At 43.6% G+C, this 18,568-nt stretch overlaps 1 protein-coding gene across 2 annotated transcripts in view; it reads left to right on the plus strand.

Moving 5' to 3' along the window:
* Nucleotides 1-18,182, plus strand: part of KCNK13 (potassium two pore domain channel subfamily K member 13) — a 93,589-nt gene extending 75,407 nt beyond the window's left edge. For both annotated transcript variants that reach the window (XM_014832140.3, XM_070514189.1), the window contains one exon: nt 16,126-18,182. In XM_014832140.3, coding sequence (XP_014687626.1) covers nt 16,126-17,018 — 893 coding nt within the window. In that variant the 3' untranslated portion in view covers nt 17,019-18,182. The remainder of the gene's footprint in view (nt 1-16,125) is intronic.
* The last annotated feature ends 386 nt before the right edge of the window (nt 18,183-18,568 follow it).

The raw sequence follows: 18,568 nt of genomic DNA on the forward strand, positions 1-18,568 counted from the left end.
AGCTCAATTTTTTTATGGTTTCTAGATTGATTGTGTTCATCATATTCAGAATTGCTGTATAGTTTTTTTTCAGGGCTTCAGTCTCTTTGGTGAAGTATTCCTTCTCTCATTAATTTTATTCCTGAGCTCATTGAACTGTCTTTCTGAATTTTCTTATAATTTATTGAGTTTCTTTATGACAACTATTTTGAATTCTCTGTCATTTAGATTGTAAATTTCTGTAACTTCGGAATTGGTTTCTGGAGACTTGTCATTTTCCTTCTGCTCTAAACTATTCCTCTATTTCTTCACGGTATTTGATGAATTGATCCTTTGTGGGTGCATTGTGGTAGAGTCAGTTCACAGATTCCACCTGCCACTGCTAGGGGGCCAGGACCTGTGTTTTTTGATCCTGCCTGCTGGATGTTGTGCCAGTAGGACTGCTCTGTGTTTGCACAGGCTGGCCACAGCTGCTTGTGGGGTTGCACATGAGTTCGCAGGCAGGGCCTCTGTGCTCTCCTGGAGGGTTGCAGGCAGGGCCCCCTGCTTTGCTCACAGGGGACAGGCTGTGCTGCTGCACTGGGTGGGAGGGGTGCTTTCTTTCACGCAGGCTGGCTCTGTGCTTGCTGGTAGTTCAGCTGAACTGCTGTGCTTGGTGGGGAGTGTTTCCAAGGGTGAGGCCACCATGGCATGGTGAGAGCTCCCACACATGGGGCTACCACTCTGAAAGCGTTTGCACCCAGGCTGGGCTGGCCCTACCTCCTCTTGCAGTCGCACAGGCTGCTTTGTGAGGACCCACAACCTGGATTGCTGCTGCCAGGGAGTGGGGGGATCCACTCACCTAGTTCCACTGTTTCTCAGGGATCCAGTCCACCCACTTTCAGATGTGTGGCTGTGTGGATCTCTCAGGCATTCTGTTGTGCTGTGTAGGAAATCCCCTGTTGGTTAAATGAATGTCCATTTAGTTGTAACTTAGAGGGGAGAGACAGAGGGAACAACTCTCCCTACCATGATGCTGACGCTGCTCTCTTGTGAATGTATTTAATACTGCTGAGTTATACTTTAAAATAGTTAATATTGGAGCCAGCCCCATGGCTGAATGGTTAAGTTCGCACGCTCCACTGTGGCAGCCTAGGTTTTCGCTGGTTTGGATCCTGGGCACAGACATGGCACCACTCGTTTGGCCACACTGAGACAGCGTCCCACATGCCACAACTAGAAGGACCCACAACTAAAATATACAGCTATGTACTGGGGGGATTTGGGGAGAAAAAGCAGAAAGAAAAAAAAGAAGAAGATTGGCAACAGTTGTTAGCTCAGGTGCCAATCTTTAAAAAAAGTAGTTAATATGGTAAATTTTGTTATGTGTATTTTACTACAATTAAAAAATCAATAGGAAAACAAAAAAACAGAAAATATATATGGTAGAGGGAAAGGCTCCATTCACATCATCTACAAAAGCTATGAAACAGGAATCAGTGTGACAGGATTTGTGTAGGATTCATAAGAAAAAATTACAAAATTCTACTAAGGCTCATTTTTAGAAGATTTCTATAAATGGAGAGAGGTACACTGTGTTCCTGGTGGAAAAACTCTATGTGGTAAGGATGTCATTTCTCCACAAGAGAATCTCTCTAAATAAGGTGACACCAATCAAAATCCAGAATTCTCTCCTGGAACTTAACCAAATGATTCTAAAGCTCATTAGAAAAATTGGACATGAAATAAGCTGGGCAGTTTTTAAAAGAAAAAGGAGAAAGGAGGAAGAAGAGAAGAGGGGAGAAGGAAGAGGGAAGAGTCTTCACAGATGTTAAAAAAAGAAACCTGTTTAGGTTTTTGGTACCAGTCCCAGTATGGACAGATCAACGGAACAAAATACAGAATCCAGAAACAAATGTGAGAAATTTGCCTCTGATAAAAGTGACATTTCAAGAGAGTGGAGAAAGAGTGGACTATTTAAAAATGGTGCTGAAGAGCCTACACATATGACAAAATTGTTTAGAACTAAATGCATACACACAAATAGAAGTAATTCAGGGGAAATATAAGACCGTGGATTGTATCAATGTCAATATCCTGGTCGTGAGATTACAGTATAGTTTTGCAAAATATTACATTGGGGAAAAAACTGAGTAAAGTATAAAAGGCTCTCTCTATTATTTCTTACAATTGCTCATCAATCTGCAATTGTCTCAATAAAAATTTCAATTAAAAATGGTGCTGAGAAAAACTATTTTTAAAGTGTTAGATCCCTACAGTTAATTAAATTAATTAATTATTAAATTAATAATTATTAAATTGTTTTTAAAAATTAGAACCAGGGGCTGGCCTGGTGGCGCAGTGGTTAAGTTCACACATTCTGCTTGAGCAGCCCAGCATTCGCTGGTTCGGATCCTGGGTGCCGACATGGCACTGCTTGTCAAGCCATGCTGTGGCAGGCATCCCACATATAAAGTAGAGGAAGATGGGCATGGATGTTAGCTCAGGGCCAGTCTTCCTCAGCAAAAAGAGGAGGACTGGTGGCAGATGTTAGCTCATGGCTAATCTTCCTCCAAAACACATACACACACACACACACACACAAAATTAGAACCATAGGTGATTACTATTACATTCTTAGGATAGAGACGGACTTTTCTCCCTGTGACTCCCAAAGCCAAAAGCCACAATAGGAGACTGATGAAAATTGAGATTTTCCTACATAAGAACTTCCTACGTAAACTTCCTACATAAACTTCAGCATAGCAACATAGCAACAAAACATTTATGTAAAAATAAAAGACAAATATAAATTGGAAAAAATATTTCAACATACATAAAAGATGACAAGTTAATTTTCTTAAAAATATATGAAGAGCACTCACCAATCAAATAGAAAAACCATAAATACCCTAACAGGAAAATGGACTAGACATGAAGAGGAAGTCACGAAAGAAATACAAAAGGCCAATAAACAGGTGAAAAATGTAGGCAACAAAGCAGAAACTGGTGGGAAAAGAAAGTGCAAATCCTGGAAGAAATAGAATTGAAGGAAGCTGCAAGGTGATGTCTTATTTACTGATAGCAATTACCTCAGTGTCTGACACTAAGGACGCTCTCAATAAATGTTTGCTGAATGAATGATTAAGCAGAGAGAAAGAACACAGGTGACTTCTCAAGGAGAAAGGATGCTTCAGATGTACGTTAGAGAGAAGAGAAAGGTAGAGGTGTAGAACAATTTTAAGGAGGAAAAGAGTAAATTAGGTCAACTTTCATCATAGAGCCTGTGTTACCAGCAAAACTAGAAATGAGGTCATGAGGAGAAAATCCTTTTGGGTCAAGGCCAGAAAGGCTCCCGTGAGAGTACACTTAGATAGGACAGTCTCCGAGATGAAGTTGAGAGGCTAAGCATTCTCCTCAGTGTCTGAATGTGCAGCTGCTCATTCATCTTTCCATTCCCCAGTGGATAACAATGACTTTGCCCTTTTCCCGCCACATATTTTTGCTACCAAATCTGACCCCACTCAGCGTAAAAGTGTGACTGACAGGAAGCTCCTCAGATTCAGGGTGAACCTGGATTCTGGTTTGACTGGGCGCCTCAGACTTGCTCTCTGACTCTAACTTCACATTTCCATTTTTTGAAGTATCTTACTGAAAACCCTCGCATTTGGGTTAACAGCTTGAGTTCTTGGGGGGTGTTTGTCTTCAGTGTTCATTCCCTCAGAGGGAAAGTAAATTCTAATGAATCAGCCCTTTCTTTCCCCACGACTAGCTAAAATGCCATTGTATTATATGCTTTCAAACATTTCTTCTGGCAGTTAAATTATTACACCAATTCCATTTGTGCCACGAGCGTCACAATGCTTTCTGAAATGGGTTCTCTGCTGGCTTTTAGGTTTGAGTGGTGGGTCTCTAAAGACTCTTAAAGAAATGGAAGGAAAGAAGGAAAAGAGGAGGGAAGGAAACTAGAAGAGAAGGGAAGAAGGGAGAAAGAGAAAGAAGAACTTGATTTTCTGTAGGGAGCTTTGGTCCCTAGAGCTAATGTTCATAGCAAGCGTGAGGTTGTTTGCCAAATGTTTCCAGGAAATTCTAAGTAATGCAGAGTACATGATGGTAGAATAGTAACATACCGTCTTAGCTCAGGCTGCTGTAACAGATACCATAGACTAATAATCAATAAGTGAAATTTATTTCTTACAGTTCTGGAGGCTGGAAGCCCTAGGTCAGCGTGCCGGCACAGTTGGGTTCCGGGTGAGAGTCGTCTCCCAGGTTTCAGACTGCTGACTTGTTTGTATCCTCACGTGGCAGAGAGCAGAGAGCAGAGAGAGGAAGCAAGCTCTCTCTGGTGACTCATGGACCACTGATCCCATCACGAGGGCTCCACCGTCAGGACCTCATCCAGTCCTCTTTACCTCCCAAAGTCCCCGCCTCCTAATGCATCACATTGTGGGCTAGAGTTTCAACACGTGAATTTGGTGGGGACATCAACCTTCAGTCTATAACACATAGGAAGTTTAACGAGTTTATTGGAAAGAGGTACAGACTGGGAAAGAACATATATTATGATATTATTAATACATTTCTTTCTTTCTTTTTTTTTTTTTTTTAAAGATTTTATTTTTTCCTTTTCCTCCCCAAAGCCCCCCAGTACATAGTTGCGTATTCTTCGTTGTGGGTTCTTCTAGTTGTGGCATGTGGGACGCTGCCTCAGCGTGGTCTGATGAGCAGTGCCATGTCCGCGCCCAGGATTCGAACCGACGAAACACTGGGCTGCCTGCAGCGGAGCGCGCGAACTTAACCACTCGGCCACGGGGCCAGCCCCACATTTATTTCTTAAGTCTTATACGATTCTGTCATTTAGTGTGCCCTGGCCATGCGTCATTCTTGTTACAACATCATACATCTAAGGAAAACCATAAAAGGTGAGAGGGCCACCAATATTTTCCAGGTCTTTGGCTTTCAAACTGGATTTCTGGAAGCTCTAGGATCCTACAAAGGGGCTGAGAGGCTGCTGTGGGGAGAGGGAGGGTGGTGAGAATGTGGGCTGGGAGCCACCAAAATAAAGATACAATTTTCATAATTCCTCAGAACGTCTTGGAGCCAGGTCTTCTCACTCATGTTGAAGATAAGGCCCCTTTCCTCAGTTACACGCCTGGCGTTGTGGTAACATTCTACTTAACTGAACCATTTCTTTGTACTCTGGGGGCGGGCAATTTAGCTCGAGAGAGAACGTAATTATAGTTGCTTACTTTTCAGGAGTAGTTTCAGGATTTAAAAGTTAAGAAGCACTGGAATTGGAACACCTACTTGAGATAAGTAAATCAAGTGATTTTCCCCCCTTTAAATGAGGTTAAAGTCGGAAATAATAACAGCATTTATTCCAACTGTCGTACTAGTTACATGTTTGTGAGGAGGAAAAGAGCTGGAGAAAGCATAAAACACAGAGCTAAATGCCTCCATGACTCAGTATCTCTCTCCGGGAAACGAAATGTGTAAAATTCCTTTCCAGAAGCTGATGTGTTATGATTCCCATGAGGCTAATGCTTGTTACCTTCTGAGTACAGAAATTACCGTGACTTGTAGTGATGTAAATGATTTAAGGAATCCTGATTTGTCACACCCAGTTTTCAGCTTTTTGCTGTTGTTGTTATTGTTTTTTGCTGAGAAAGATTCGCCCTGATCTAACATCCATTGCCAATCCTCCTTTTTTTTTTTGCTTGAGGAAGATTAGTCCTGAGCTAACATCTGTGCCAATCCTCCTCTATTTTTTTGTATATGGGACGCCTCCACAGCACAGCTGGTGAGCAGAGTACGTCCACGCCCAGGATCCAAACTGGTGAACCCGGGCCGCTGAAGGAGAGTACATGGAATTTTAACCATTCAGCCATAGGGGCCGGGCCCAGTTTTCAGCTTTTATAGTTAGGATAGCAGTCATTTATTTTTGACTTATAAACTACTTATTGCTAAAGAGTCTAGAAATGTCCCCTACTTCAGAAGTTACCTGGAAAATAGTTTAATCTTTACTACACATGTCATAACCTTTTGTCAGAAAAGATCCTTTTCTGTTAACAAAATTAGGAATAATAACCCTACCAATAGAAAATTCCAAAAATATCCTTAACTTTAGGAAGGACTCATGACGTAACAGTACGTGCTGGAGAACAGCAGCTCAGAGGTACAAGAGAAGTACCATTTCCCTTCAGCCTCCTTGGCACGTTATGAAAAGCTTTAAATCAGCCTGTGAGACCTTTATAGGTGCGAAGTGTTACAGAGGGAAATTTTTCTCAGTTAGTCAATAGATTTACCTGTCTAGCCTGTGGAAGGAGAGCTATGGATACCCAAGGTAAGCTCTCCCCAGAATTCGAGGATGATCGAATTTGCAGAATGAGCTCAGATTCATGCCCTGCATGCCCGAATCATGGAATTTCGAAATTTGAAGGTCCTTAGAGTTCATCTAGGCCATCCTATCCTCATATTCCCAAAGGGAGAACAATTTGTGACCGTCACACACTTAGGTTATAGTCTGGACTAGACCCCAGGCCCCTAACTAGCTAGCTGCATGACTTTGAGCAAGTATTTTAACCTCTGTGTACTTCAGATTTCTCTTGTGTAAGAGGGGAAAATAATATTCCTGCCCCACAAGGTTGGTATGAGGATGGAAGAAGTGATTTTTTGTAAAGCACTTGCACAGAGCCTGGCTCAGAGTGAGTGCTCCGTCCTTGTAAACTGCCATCATCGTTATCATCCTCTCAGGACACTATTCTGCCTGCCTCGAGGAACTGGGATAAATAGTCAAGTGGCCTTGTGCTCAAGGGCGCATAGAGCTTTGACACTCATACAGGCCTCATGAACCAGTAGGTCATAGAACGAAGGAGGAAATTCCTAAAGTCAATCTATTTCCTTTGCTTTTTCTCACCACTAGATAATGCAGTGGTCAACTGCATAATTGCAAATAGAGAGAGCAATTATCAACTTCCTAAAAGCAGAAAGTTATTGCCAGTCCTCCTTTGGTCTATTAAATCGCTGAGCAATCCTGTCTTGAATGGAAAACTCTAGAACAGAGAGTCTCTGGCTCTAGGGTAATTATTGTTATCCAGGCAAGGAAATGGGCTCAGCCCCAGAGACGCTGATCCAGTAGGTAAGGCTCAGGGGTCTGCATCTAAACAAGCTCCCCAGGTAGTTCTGGTACCAGTGGTTCAGGTACGACAGTCAAGAAGCACTGCCTAGAACATGGAATCCAGGGCCATTCCTTCACCGAGGTGGGCCACCGCACCGGCAGGTGCTGAGCAAATGCCCATGCAAAAAGATCATTGAGAACCAGTGCCCGCCTCAGCCCTTGGTCGCACCTCTGCATCTCCCGCCTTCCTCCTCTCCCCCAGCAATAATCCAGAACCTCATTTTACAAAAATAAACTATGAACAGCACCCTCCTGGTTCCCATTCCAGAAGATGGATTGGCTGGGAAGTACCACATCCCTCTCTTCATTTCCTTTGTCACCATAGGTAATGTAGGAGGTAGAAAGTCCATGAATACTTTGGAAGTCACCTCAATCCAAAGGAAGAGAGGAGCAGCTGCCATCATGTCTGCAGCTGTCAAGACTCCACAGTTAACCAATTTCTGAAGCTCATTTTGATATAATGTACTCTCTGAAGTGTTTCTGCATCATCTTTTAATATATAAAAGAAATAAGGATTGTCTTTGCCTCCAGGACCCTGGAGATCCTTTCACTGTGTTTTGGTGGGGAGATTGGGGGCCTTACTTTAGAATCTTCCCCAGGCAGACGTGACTTTTACTGCCTTTCACAAACCAGTCCCCCTGCCTCTTGTGCTCTGACCTCAGCTAGTGGTGTTTCCCTGAGTGGGGTCTGTGGTCCTTATATCAGAAACACTGTGGGCGCTGGTTTAAAATTCAGGGTATCTAGCCCCAGTCGACCTCCTGAATCAGAATCTCTTGGGGTGAGGCCTGGAAATCCCCAGTTCAAGCTCCTCAGGGAGTTTTCATGTGCACTGAAGTTCAAGACTTCTGTCCCAGGTGACCTTAGTGTCCTTCTACCTTATTCATCTCTCAGTTAACTTTCATACTGTAAATAAAGGTGTAAACAGAATGTCCATCCTCCCTGAAGCCTGGCAGAGTTTTAATCCATCTTTTACGTCATCTGCAGCTGACTCAGAAAAGGAGTTGATTTGATTAACAAACTAGTGCATGTTTCCTTCCTGTGTGTTATTTCCAGCACTTTCTCTCCTGGACCAGGTTTGATGCTCCTGGAGGCAGAAACTATCTTCTAATTACCCCACCCTCCCATGTTCTTAGCACAGTGCTTGGAACCTAGTAAACACTGAAATATTGCCTTATTTGACTGTCACATCAACACTTGCCTTCCAGTGGCTCTCTCCTTAACATCTAGAAATGATCCCAGAGAAACTAAATTTTTTTTTCCCTATAGACTTCATTTTTTATTATCAGTTTTAGGTTAACAGAAAAACTGAGCACAAAGGACAATGAGTCCCCTACATTAAGATCTTGTATTAGTGTAGTGCACTTGTTACAGCTGATGAGCCAATATTGATACGTTATTATTAACTCTAGCCCACATTTCCCATTAGGGTTCTGTGTTGTCTCTGTGTCGTACATTCAGGGCAGCACTCAAGGCCCGGAGCTTCATTGTTTTGCTGTCACCTAGAAGTCAATAAGAAAAAAGGGAACGGGCAAAATAATTGAAGAGGTTCTAGAGGATGCCCAAATGACCACAGAACATATAAAAAGATGCTCGACTTTATTAGGCATCAAGGGAATGCTAATTAAAACCACTGTGTACCCGTCAGAATGGTTAAAATGAATATTGGCAAGAATGTGAAGGAACTAGAACTCTCAGATATTGATGAGGGCAGGGTAAATTGGTACATCCACTTTGCTGAACATATGCTTATCCTATGAGTCATCAATTCCACCCCTAAGTGTATGTATCCAAGAGAAATGTGTACATATGTTCACCAAATGACATGTACCAGAATGTTTATAGAAACACTTCATAATAGTGCCAACTGGAAATAACCCAAATGTGTATCAACTGTAGAATGCCCTCTTTATCCCACCCGTCCAAGGCCCTCAGCTGTGCCTGTTCCTTAATATCAAGCAGGTTCAACAACTTGCTTGATTTACAAGTAAATTTCCATTAAATTCCAAGTCCCTTGCAGGCCTCCTCTTGAAGCTCCGCTAAGTCCTTTACACCGAATTGTCACTGAAGAATGGAGGGAGGAGCTGGAGGGGCAGAGAAATAGAGGGGAGGAGATGCCTGTTGAAAAAGTGGCAAGTCCCAGAAAGAAGACATTTTACTATCCATTGCTATGTGGCAAACCTCCTCAAATTAGTGGCTTAAACAACCACCACGGGCATTGCTCACAGTTCTGTGGGTCTGCTGGGCTCAGCTGGTGGTTCTTTGGGTCCATGAGCTATCAGCTGGTGTAGCTCATGCAACTGCATTCAGCTGGGAGCTTGACTGGGGCTGGAATGTCCAAGACGGCTTCACTCGGCATCTGGGGAGGCTGGAATGGCTGGGCCGCTCACTCCAACTGAGTGATCACGCTTCTTACACGGTGGCTCAGGAGTCCAAAGAGAGAAAAACGAAATTACTAGGCTTCTACTGTCTAAGCCTGCGTCACTTCCACCACATTCAGTTGGTCAGAGCAAGTCTCAAGGTCATTCAGGATTCAAGGGGAAGGGAAATAGCTTCACCTCGCCATAGGACAGCAAGTGTTTACAAGGATGGGAGCAGTTTGCTCGAAATCATCTTTGGAAACAGTTTACTACAGACAACAAGAGGAAAGGAGGGCAGTCTAGACGGGGAACCTGGATTCAGACCAAGCCGCCACTCTTTATGAAGATTACCTGGCTTGCTGGTGCCTCAGTTTCCCCCCTTGTAACATGAAAAGCTTGGACTAGAAGGCTGTGAAGTCCCTCTCAGTTCTAACAGTGTGTTTCCGTAATCTGAGTAAATACAGCGTCCTGGTGAGAACCCCGGGTGTACATTCCACTGACCCTCTGAGTCTTCTATCCTTAAGAACCTCCTCCCCATCGCCCACATCCTCCCAAGGATAATCCGTGGCATCTGTTCTTGCCTCCTTTTTCCATCCTAATTGGAGGGTCTTTTAAAAAAAACACCCACCCAACTCCTCTGTAGTTTCATCATACACAAAGAGGCTTAAAATTTCCAAATCAAAAAGATTTTCATAAGAAACCGTATATGCAAGTCAAGCTTTGATTTCTCAGTGTATTGAGAAGAACGAATCAAGAGGGATGCTGCTTCTGAGCAAGTGTTTGCCTGCAATCTGAGGAAAGCTTCCAGAATATTTTAACATATTTTTCTCTGTTTAACAGTAATGATACGAAACATTAGGGAAAAATTAAATTACCCATCTTATCACCACCCTGAAATCGAGGGTGATTAAGAATTTTGATTTTAACCTGATTAAGAATTTTGCCTCTTTCCCTTTATGTTGTTTTTTCCGTGTATATTTTGGCAGACGTTGTCGGTTCTGGGGTCCATCTTTTCCCCCCAGCGACTCAGGTAGTCCTGACCCATCTAAGTCTAAACCCATTCCCCTTGTAGATAATTTGTTTGACAAGTGGGCATGTGACTTGGTTTTGATCAATAATATATAATGGAAATTTTGCCAGGCGGTTTCTGGAAAGGATTCTCTGCTCTTATAAAGACAGGAACACAACATTTTCTGGCCCTGGACACTGGCATGTGAGGTGGTGATGCCTGAACTGTGGGCGTGAGAGGAACTAGCCGCTGTGTTGACGGGGCCAGGACCAGAAAGGTGAAATGGTTTGGGGTCATAGACCATGTTCTAAAGCCACCCAGTTAACCATCCCTGGAGCTCCTTATCTCTAAACTTCGTGTTCTATGAGATAATGCATCCTCTTCATGTTCAAGCCACCTCTATTTATGATTTGCTGTTAACTGATAGTCAAAAACATCTTAACTGCTACGATATGTATATAGCTGCATAAAAATATTTTATAAAGTTTGTTCCTTCACAACAAATATTTAATGAGGATGCCCCATGGGCCAGGCATGAGTCATTCTGCAGACACACTTTAGCTCTGCTTTTTTCCCACTTTTCTCCAGTCATTAAGAGCTCTGTATATATCATTTTAATGACTTCATTTTAATGGCTACTTTATTTAGTCATTTCCCTATTACGTGACATTTAGCTCGTTGAGGATTTTCATTGTTATAAGTAAAGACATGGTTAGCGTCAGTGTGCGTAACTTGTCGCATTTCTGATAACTTGGAGGATGTATTCCTAAAAACAAAAAGCCAGAGAAAAAGACATAAATATTTTTAAGATATTTGATACCTATTCCCAAATTGCTTTCTGCGCAGTTTGTGCCAATTTATACGTCCCCATGCAGTTTGAGATTTTTTCCCCTGCATCTGAGGTCACTCTTGTAATATACATTTGTGTTTTTTTTCAAATGTTTCTAGAAGAATTCTGATTGAAGTCTACAAGACACATTTACTCAAATCAATGGCTAAAAAATGGGAGGAGAGACTGTTAATGAATAAAAGTCTTAAAAGATATAGCACATGGGCCTTATTAGGATCCTGATTCATTGGGATCATTAGTAAAAAGATATTTTTGAGAAATTTGAATGTAGACTGGGCATTATTGGTGTTAAGGAATTAGTGTTATTTTGTTAGTTGTGATCATGGCATAGTGGTTGAGTTGGGAAAATAAAGTCCTTGTCAATTACAGATGCATCACTATAAATGAATGAAATGGCATGCTGTCTAGGATTTACTTTAAAATACTCCATCAAATAAAGGGGGTATGCTTGGATGGGAGAAACATGGTTGGCAAAATGTTGATATTTGCTGAAACTTGGAAATAAAGGTTTATTATAGTATTCTCTCTACCTTTGTGTATGTTTGGAAAACTATCATAATGCAAAGATTTTAAATTTCTTACCTTGATTAAATTGTTAAAAGAATATGTAGTCGACAGCATATGCATAAAAGACTGGGAGACTGCAGGCCTGCTCTCCTCTTTTGATAATCTTCATGGTCTTGATGAAGGACACTATTGGGGTTGACTGGGACCCTGGCAGTCCCTGGTTGCTTCATTCTGGGCCCCAAGGACAAGAGGGAGCCTAGTTTGGTCCCAGGAGCACCCTTAGGGGTTATAGTCACATTAAAACAGATCTGAAATGATTTATGGGAGCTAGACCAAAGTAGACTGCCAGGTGAACTTCCTTGGCCTCCAAACCAAACTCGTGTGCCCTTGGTCCCCAATCAGCTAGCTCATGTGCTCCTAGACTCGGGGGCTGGACACAAATCAGATGGCTTCAGACTTGAAGCATAGGGAACAAATTTTGTATTGAAATGCACCACTTGTGACAATCAGTTTCATCTGTGTGCCTCTGAAATCCAGGGAGACCAAAATGCATGGGGCGTAACAGGTTTTTAAACTGATTTAATTACATCACCTGTTGGAAGAGGAGCAAATACATTCAGAAATGTGTGTTTTAATAAGTGAAGATTGTAAAGTTTCAGCTTCTGAATGCAGCCAATCCCCTGATTGTGGTACCATATTGGTTGGCCACTGTGGACTGGGTGTCTATGTGACACATAGAACTGTTGACGCTTGGTTGATTTTCCTCCCTCAATTCTATTTAAGCTGTGTACACCTGACAGTGGCTTGCACCCACTTAACATAGTCAAGTGGAAAGAACTCAGGCCTGGGAAGCAAGACAAATCTAGGTTCTAGTTCTGGCTTTACGCCTTTAGGCAAGTTACTTAGCTTCTGTATTCTTTTCTCATTCGTCAAATGGGGCTAATAGACTAGTAATTAATACCCAGCTCCCCAGCAGTGTGAGGAGGCAGTCACACCTGGCAGAGGGCAGACTTCTGACAATGCCTGTGTCCTTTTCCTCCACCAAGGAGGACCCTGAGGCTTATTATCCCCAATCCCAGGCATCCTTAGTGCTCAGCATTTGGGGGCTCAAAAACTGGGAGGCTTTCTATGAAAAAGCCTGCATTGTTAATTTACACACCTTTAAGCTCTGAGAACAGTAAACACTGTGGAAACCCTTTAACTTCAAACATCAGGAGGCTGTCCCCCGCTGCTTCCATGAAGGCCACATTTGTGCCATTTTCTGTTATTTTTGCTGATTGAAAAGAGGGCAGTGATCAATCAAATACAGTAGGTAATCAAATGTCATGGATTATCCTTTCTTTAATAAAATTGAAGGTTTTAAAACCAAATAAACAAGATAGAATCTAGAAATCTTAAGTCCCTGCAACATGTTGCAAAATCACTGGAAGTCCCATTCTTTGGAAAAATCAGCATATCAAGCTTGTCAGCTGGCTTCACCCGTGTGAACCCAAGTCACTCACTGCAAGTGAGACTGCAGTGGGGACCCAGAAGCCAAGACAACTCCATCGTGCCTTTATTTTGGCCCTTGACTCCCTATGGCTTGTTTTGTAGATAGCAGTTTTTCTGTCCCAGCCTGCCTGCTGGGCTCCTTGAGGTCAAGGACCTTGTATCGGTCACCCTTATGTGACCAAACACCAACTTAACAGGTGCTCAGGAAATTATTGCTGTTACCTTTGGCTGAGAGCTACTCCTGACATTTCCTGCTGCCCTTGTCTCCAAGAGTAAAATAATCAAGTCACCTCTGGGGTCAGAAAGGAAGGTTTTTGGAAAAGAAAACATTCGTCCATTTGAATCCTGTGCTCCATGAGAAAATTCTCTTCTGATTGTGGACAAGTGCCTCTCCTACCCTCCCACACACACCCCTCTTATTATTTCTGGGCCTTCCTCATTTTCGATAACTTTATCCAGTTTCTGGAATATAGTCGGGTCAATAAACAGCCCCAGATGGGTGTTTCTCCTTTTTCCTGTGTCGCCTCAGTTCTGTTTCCAATGAAGACAGCAGCGTTGCCCCTGTGCCCTCACAGCTTTGGGGCAGGGGCTCCAGCTCCCATTTTTCTATCTTCTCAATGCGGAAATGTTCACAAGCTTTACTGGTTCCAGGAAGTCACTGAGCCAGACGAGGTGCCCCAATGTCCTTAGATAATCAGGGACAAATTACTCGATACTTCGAGTAGTCCTCAGTTTTCTTTGGACTGGGAAGAAAAAGACATTGCTCTCAGCTCAAACTCACTAAGATTTTTCTTAATTCTCCACTCCTTCAACCCCCTCATTTCAACTTGAGCTTGGGGATAGTAATAAAGATACTAACAAAAGAAAACCCAGCAAAGGCAAAGTATTTATTTACATAACAAAGATACCTAATAAATGATATTAGATACCAAATAAACCTCCACTGCCAAGAGATGCTGAGGGCCTTTGATTTTGAAAGCACGAGTTCTCAGAGAAGAGATGATGGTATGATTTTCTCTCTGCCATTAGAGCCATCACAGTAACTCCCAGTGGAATTATTCCTGGTCCCTCACTCCTTCCTTAGCAAGTCATCCTGCCCATTCCACTCCATCCCACCCAGCTGAAAAGCTCAATCAGTATCTTCCTCCAGTCTCTTGGGTCTAGGCTGTTAATTTCCTGCCCTAATGTAGACACTTGTGTGCTGAGAAAGGAAAACTGAATTTAATTGGAAAAGCTAAATGGTAACACAGTAGGCACATCTACGTGTTGGGGAAAGGCAGCCCCTTGGCTCCGCCTGAGGAGAGAAGGAGATCAGAATCCCAGGAGCCCACACACCACGAGGTCTCATCTGACCACTTCCCAGAGTGCACTGGGAGGCAGCCACGGCCGAGCTGTGGCAACAGAGAAAAGTGTTGTCTTGGGGACAAGCAGGGTATTCTCAGGAAAGAAGATAATGGATGAGTCCTTGAGTTCACAATGATGCAGCCCAAGTTAGGAAACTGAACTTGATACTAAAGAAAAAATGGAACCAGGAAGGTTTGTTCTGAATAAGAAACTGAACCCGGGGAGGCATGCTCAGTACTTTTTTTGAATATGTTTGTATTCAGAGTGACTTTGATGTCCGTTCCCTCAAACAAATCAAACTTCTCATGGTTACGGAATTATTTGCTTGGAAGGAGCCAATGTCCCTCAGGGTGGGCTGACCCTCAGGGCCCCTCAGTGAGAAATGCTGAATGTATCAGTGCTCTTTTCTGTTTCTCATTTTTCTTAGTGATGCCCACTGTCCTGCAATCGGTATTCTTAGTAACATGTCTGTGTGCATGGGTAGAAAAGTCAAGAAGGTGGAAATTGCAAACAGTAAGAGGCAAAGGCAAGAGAGACGTTTTCTATTTTATTGGACAATACCAACACTGAGTTTTCACTCCCAACACATAAGAATTTTGTTTAAAAGATGGGAAAGATTTGAGCAAATTTCTCATTTCTACATAGACTGGCACGTGCTGTTTCTCTGCCTGGAACAGCCCCCCACCACCACCACCACCAGCACCAGTACCACCACCGCCACACACACACCCCTCCTCCTTGCTTGCCTAACTCCTTTTTAGCCTTCAGGCCCTGCTTAGTCTCCCCAGAACCCCAAGTCTGAGATGAGTTCCCCTCTTAGCAGCACCCATAGGACCCTGTACAACACACAACAGTTATCACAGCACAACACTTATCACACGATATTGCAGTCACCTCACTAGACTAGAGTTTCATGAGGGCAGGGATCAGATCTGTCCTTTCTGTGTTTCTATCCCCAGTTCCTGGAAGGGCACTCAATAAGTGTTCATGGAATAAATGAATTCCAGTGAGTCTGTATAAGCCTTTCTTTGGATGAGCCTTTGTTTATCTGTCTGAACAATGTCTGTTGATTATGGTTGTTCAGGTTGTGTACTGTACAAGGACATCTAGCAGAGTCAGGAGGGGAGGCTGAAATCCAGCTGCCATTCTCATCACCAAGCCATTTTTCTCTGGCTGTATCCACCAGGAGGAAGAGGTACCTGTTTCTGATTTGCACAATGGCACCATATGGGCTTTCAGCAGGGCAGCTCTGATCAACACTTAATGTCTTCAAAAGGGAGTGAGAATTCTCCCTCTCACTCCTAGAAAGGCTAGGACTGAGAGCTTTTATGAAACTATATCTTTAGGTCCTTTGCCAGCAATCAAAGCCAAGATCTTAACCCATTCACAGCACAGACCTCCCTCACTCTTCTCTAATTTTTGTCTCTTGCAGGGTTTGGGATGACGACTCCAGCAACAGTAGGAGGAAAAGTCTTTCTGATCTTTTATGGCCTCATTGGGTGCGCCAGTACCATCTTGTTCTTCAACCTCTTCCTGGAGCGCCTGATCACCGTCATTGCCTACATCATGAAATCATGCCACCAGCGGCAGCTCCAGAGACGAGGGACCCTGCCCCCGGCGAGCCTGAAGAACCCAGGGAAGTTGGAGGTGGATAGCTTGGCTGGCTGGAAGCCCTCCGTGTACTACGTCATGCTGATCCTGTGCATGGCCTCCCTTCTCATCTCCTGCTGCGCGTCAGCCATGTACACCTCCATCGAAGGGTGGAGCTACTTTGACTCACTCTACTTCTGCTTTGTAGCTTTCAGCACCATTGGCTTTGGGGACCTCGTCAGTAGCCAGAACGCCCAGTATGATAGCCAAGGCCTCTACCGCTTTGCCAACTTTGTCTTCATCCTCATGGGTGTCTGCTGCATTTACTCCTTGTTCAATGTCATCTCCATCCTCATCAAACAGTCTGTGAACTGGATTCTAAGGAAAATAGATGGCGGGTGCTGCCAACAATGCCAAAGAAATCTCTTGTGGTCACGGAGCAACGTGGTGATGCCAGGCAATGTCCAGACACGGTGCAACATCTCCATAGAAACGGATGGGGTGATGGAGAGTGACACGGATGGGCGGCGTCTCTCGGGGGAGATGATCTCCATGAAGGACTTCTTAGCAGCCAACAAGGTCTCGATGGCCATCCTCCAGAAGCAGCTATCTGAAACGGCCAACGGCTGCCCCCACCAGAGCAGCACGGTGTCCCGGGACAATGAATTCTCAGGGGGGGTAGGAGCCTTTGCGATAATGAACAACAGGCTAGCAGAGACGAGTGGGGACAGGTAGGAGCAAGGAGTGGATGCTGGCATGGAGGCCTAGGGGAGAGTGGGCGATGAGGGGACTGTCATTCAGTTCGGCTCTGCGCCATGGCTGGGTTCATCCTGGAGCTGCTCCTTCTGGCCTCCTCAAGTCCAGCTTTAGAAGTCTCATCTTCTTGGCTCCAACAAACAGCCACCTTTCAGGGCTGCAGGAACCTGAGCCTCAATACCTTTCTGTTTATTTTTATTATTTACGACTAAACTCAGTATTTTAAAAATGAACCACAAAAGCAGTCTAAGACATTGCACTGTTTCTTTACTTACCTCGCTGCAGGGTTTTAACTGCCTACGAGAGGGAGGGTTTATGGAAGCCTGGATTTCTCGCAGCTCTGTTCTTCCTTTGGAAATAAAAGTCCTGAAGGTCCTAATTTTCCTCTGGAACTCTGAATGGCTGAATCCACTGCCTCTTGCGGCCCCTTTGAAAAAGAGCAGAAAACGTTGGAGAATGGGCCTGGACTCTGGGCTTCCTTCAGAGCAGAATTTCTTCGCAGTGCTGTGGACATGGAAACCATCTATTCTACTTTTTACACCTACGCCTCTGCTTTTGTTTTTCCTTTCTTTTATTTTTCAGATCTTAATGCGTGGATAAGGTGTCTGTGGACCTCTGTGTGGTAAGAAAACTAAATTCGGCTTCCAGCCTTTAAGTGCAGTAAGGTGATGGGGAGGCTCACTTTTGTAACTAAAAAATATAGCTGAGGGGGCCGGCCCAGTGGCCTAGTGGTTAACTTCGGTGCACTCCACTTCGGTGGCCCGGGCTCACGGGTTCAGATCACAGGCCTGGATCAACATCACTCGTCAGCCATGTTGTGGCAGCATCTCACATATAAAATAGAGGAATATTGGCAGAGGTGTTAGCTCAGAGCGAATCTTCCTCAAGCAAAGAAGAGGAAAATTGGCAACAGATGTTAGCTCAGGGCAAAATCTTCCTCAGCAAAAAAACAATATATATGTGTGTGTGCATATGTGTATATGTATATGTGTATATATATATATATATATCTGAACATTTTCCCTCTGAATGGTCACAGGTTCCATTTCATTTTTACCAGGGCTTGGGGCCCATTGCAAAGATAATGGCTGACTATTTATTAGAACTGAAAATTTAATAAATCCTCATTTTATTAACTGAGATTACATGAGTGCTCATTATGAACAGTGGGGGTGTGGAGGGAGTACCTCATTAAATAGGCATTTATTGTGCTCAGATTAAAAAGGAAGCAGGAAATTAAACTTTAGAGATATGAGCATCATCTTCGATACTTGAATGGAGAAAGATTCTACCCCAGATAATGAAATGTGGCTTCTCTTGTCTAATCTGTTTCAGTTCTGCCTTCTCGGATTGTCACAAGTCTGTTACATGACCTCCCAAGCATTTAAAACGTCCATGCTAGGAACAAGAACTGCTGATCTTCATGTAAGCAGGAGAGAACATTTTGGGGGATGAGAGCAGAGTTAAAAAGAGAGAGCTGTTGGGGCCGGCCCCATAGCGTAGTGATTAAGGTCGGTGTGCTCTGCTTC

This window comes from Equus asinus, chromosome 7 (genome assembly GCF_041296235.1).
Source record: "Equus asinus isolate D_3611 breed Donkey chromosome 7, EquAss-T2T_v2, whole genome shotgun sequence".
NCBI classification, from domain to species: Eukaryota; Metazoa; Chordata; class Mammalia; order Perissodactyla; family Equidae; genus Equus; species Equus asinus.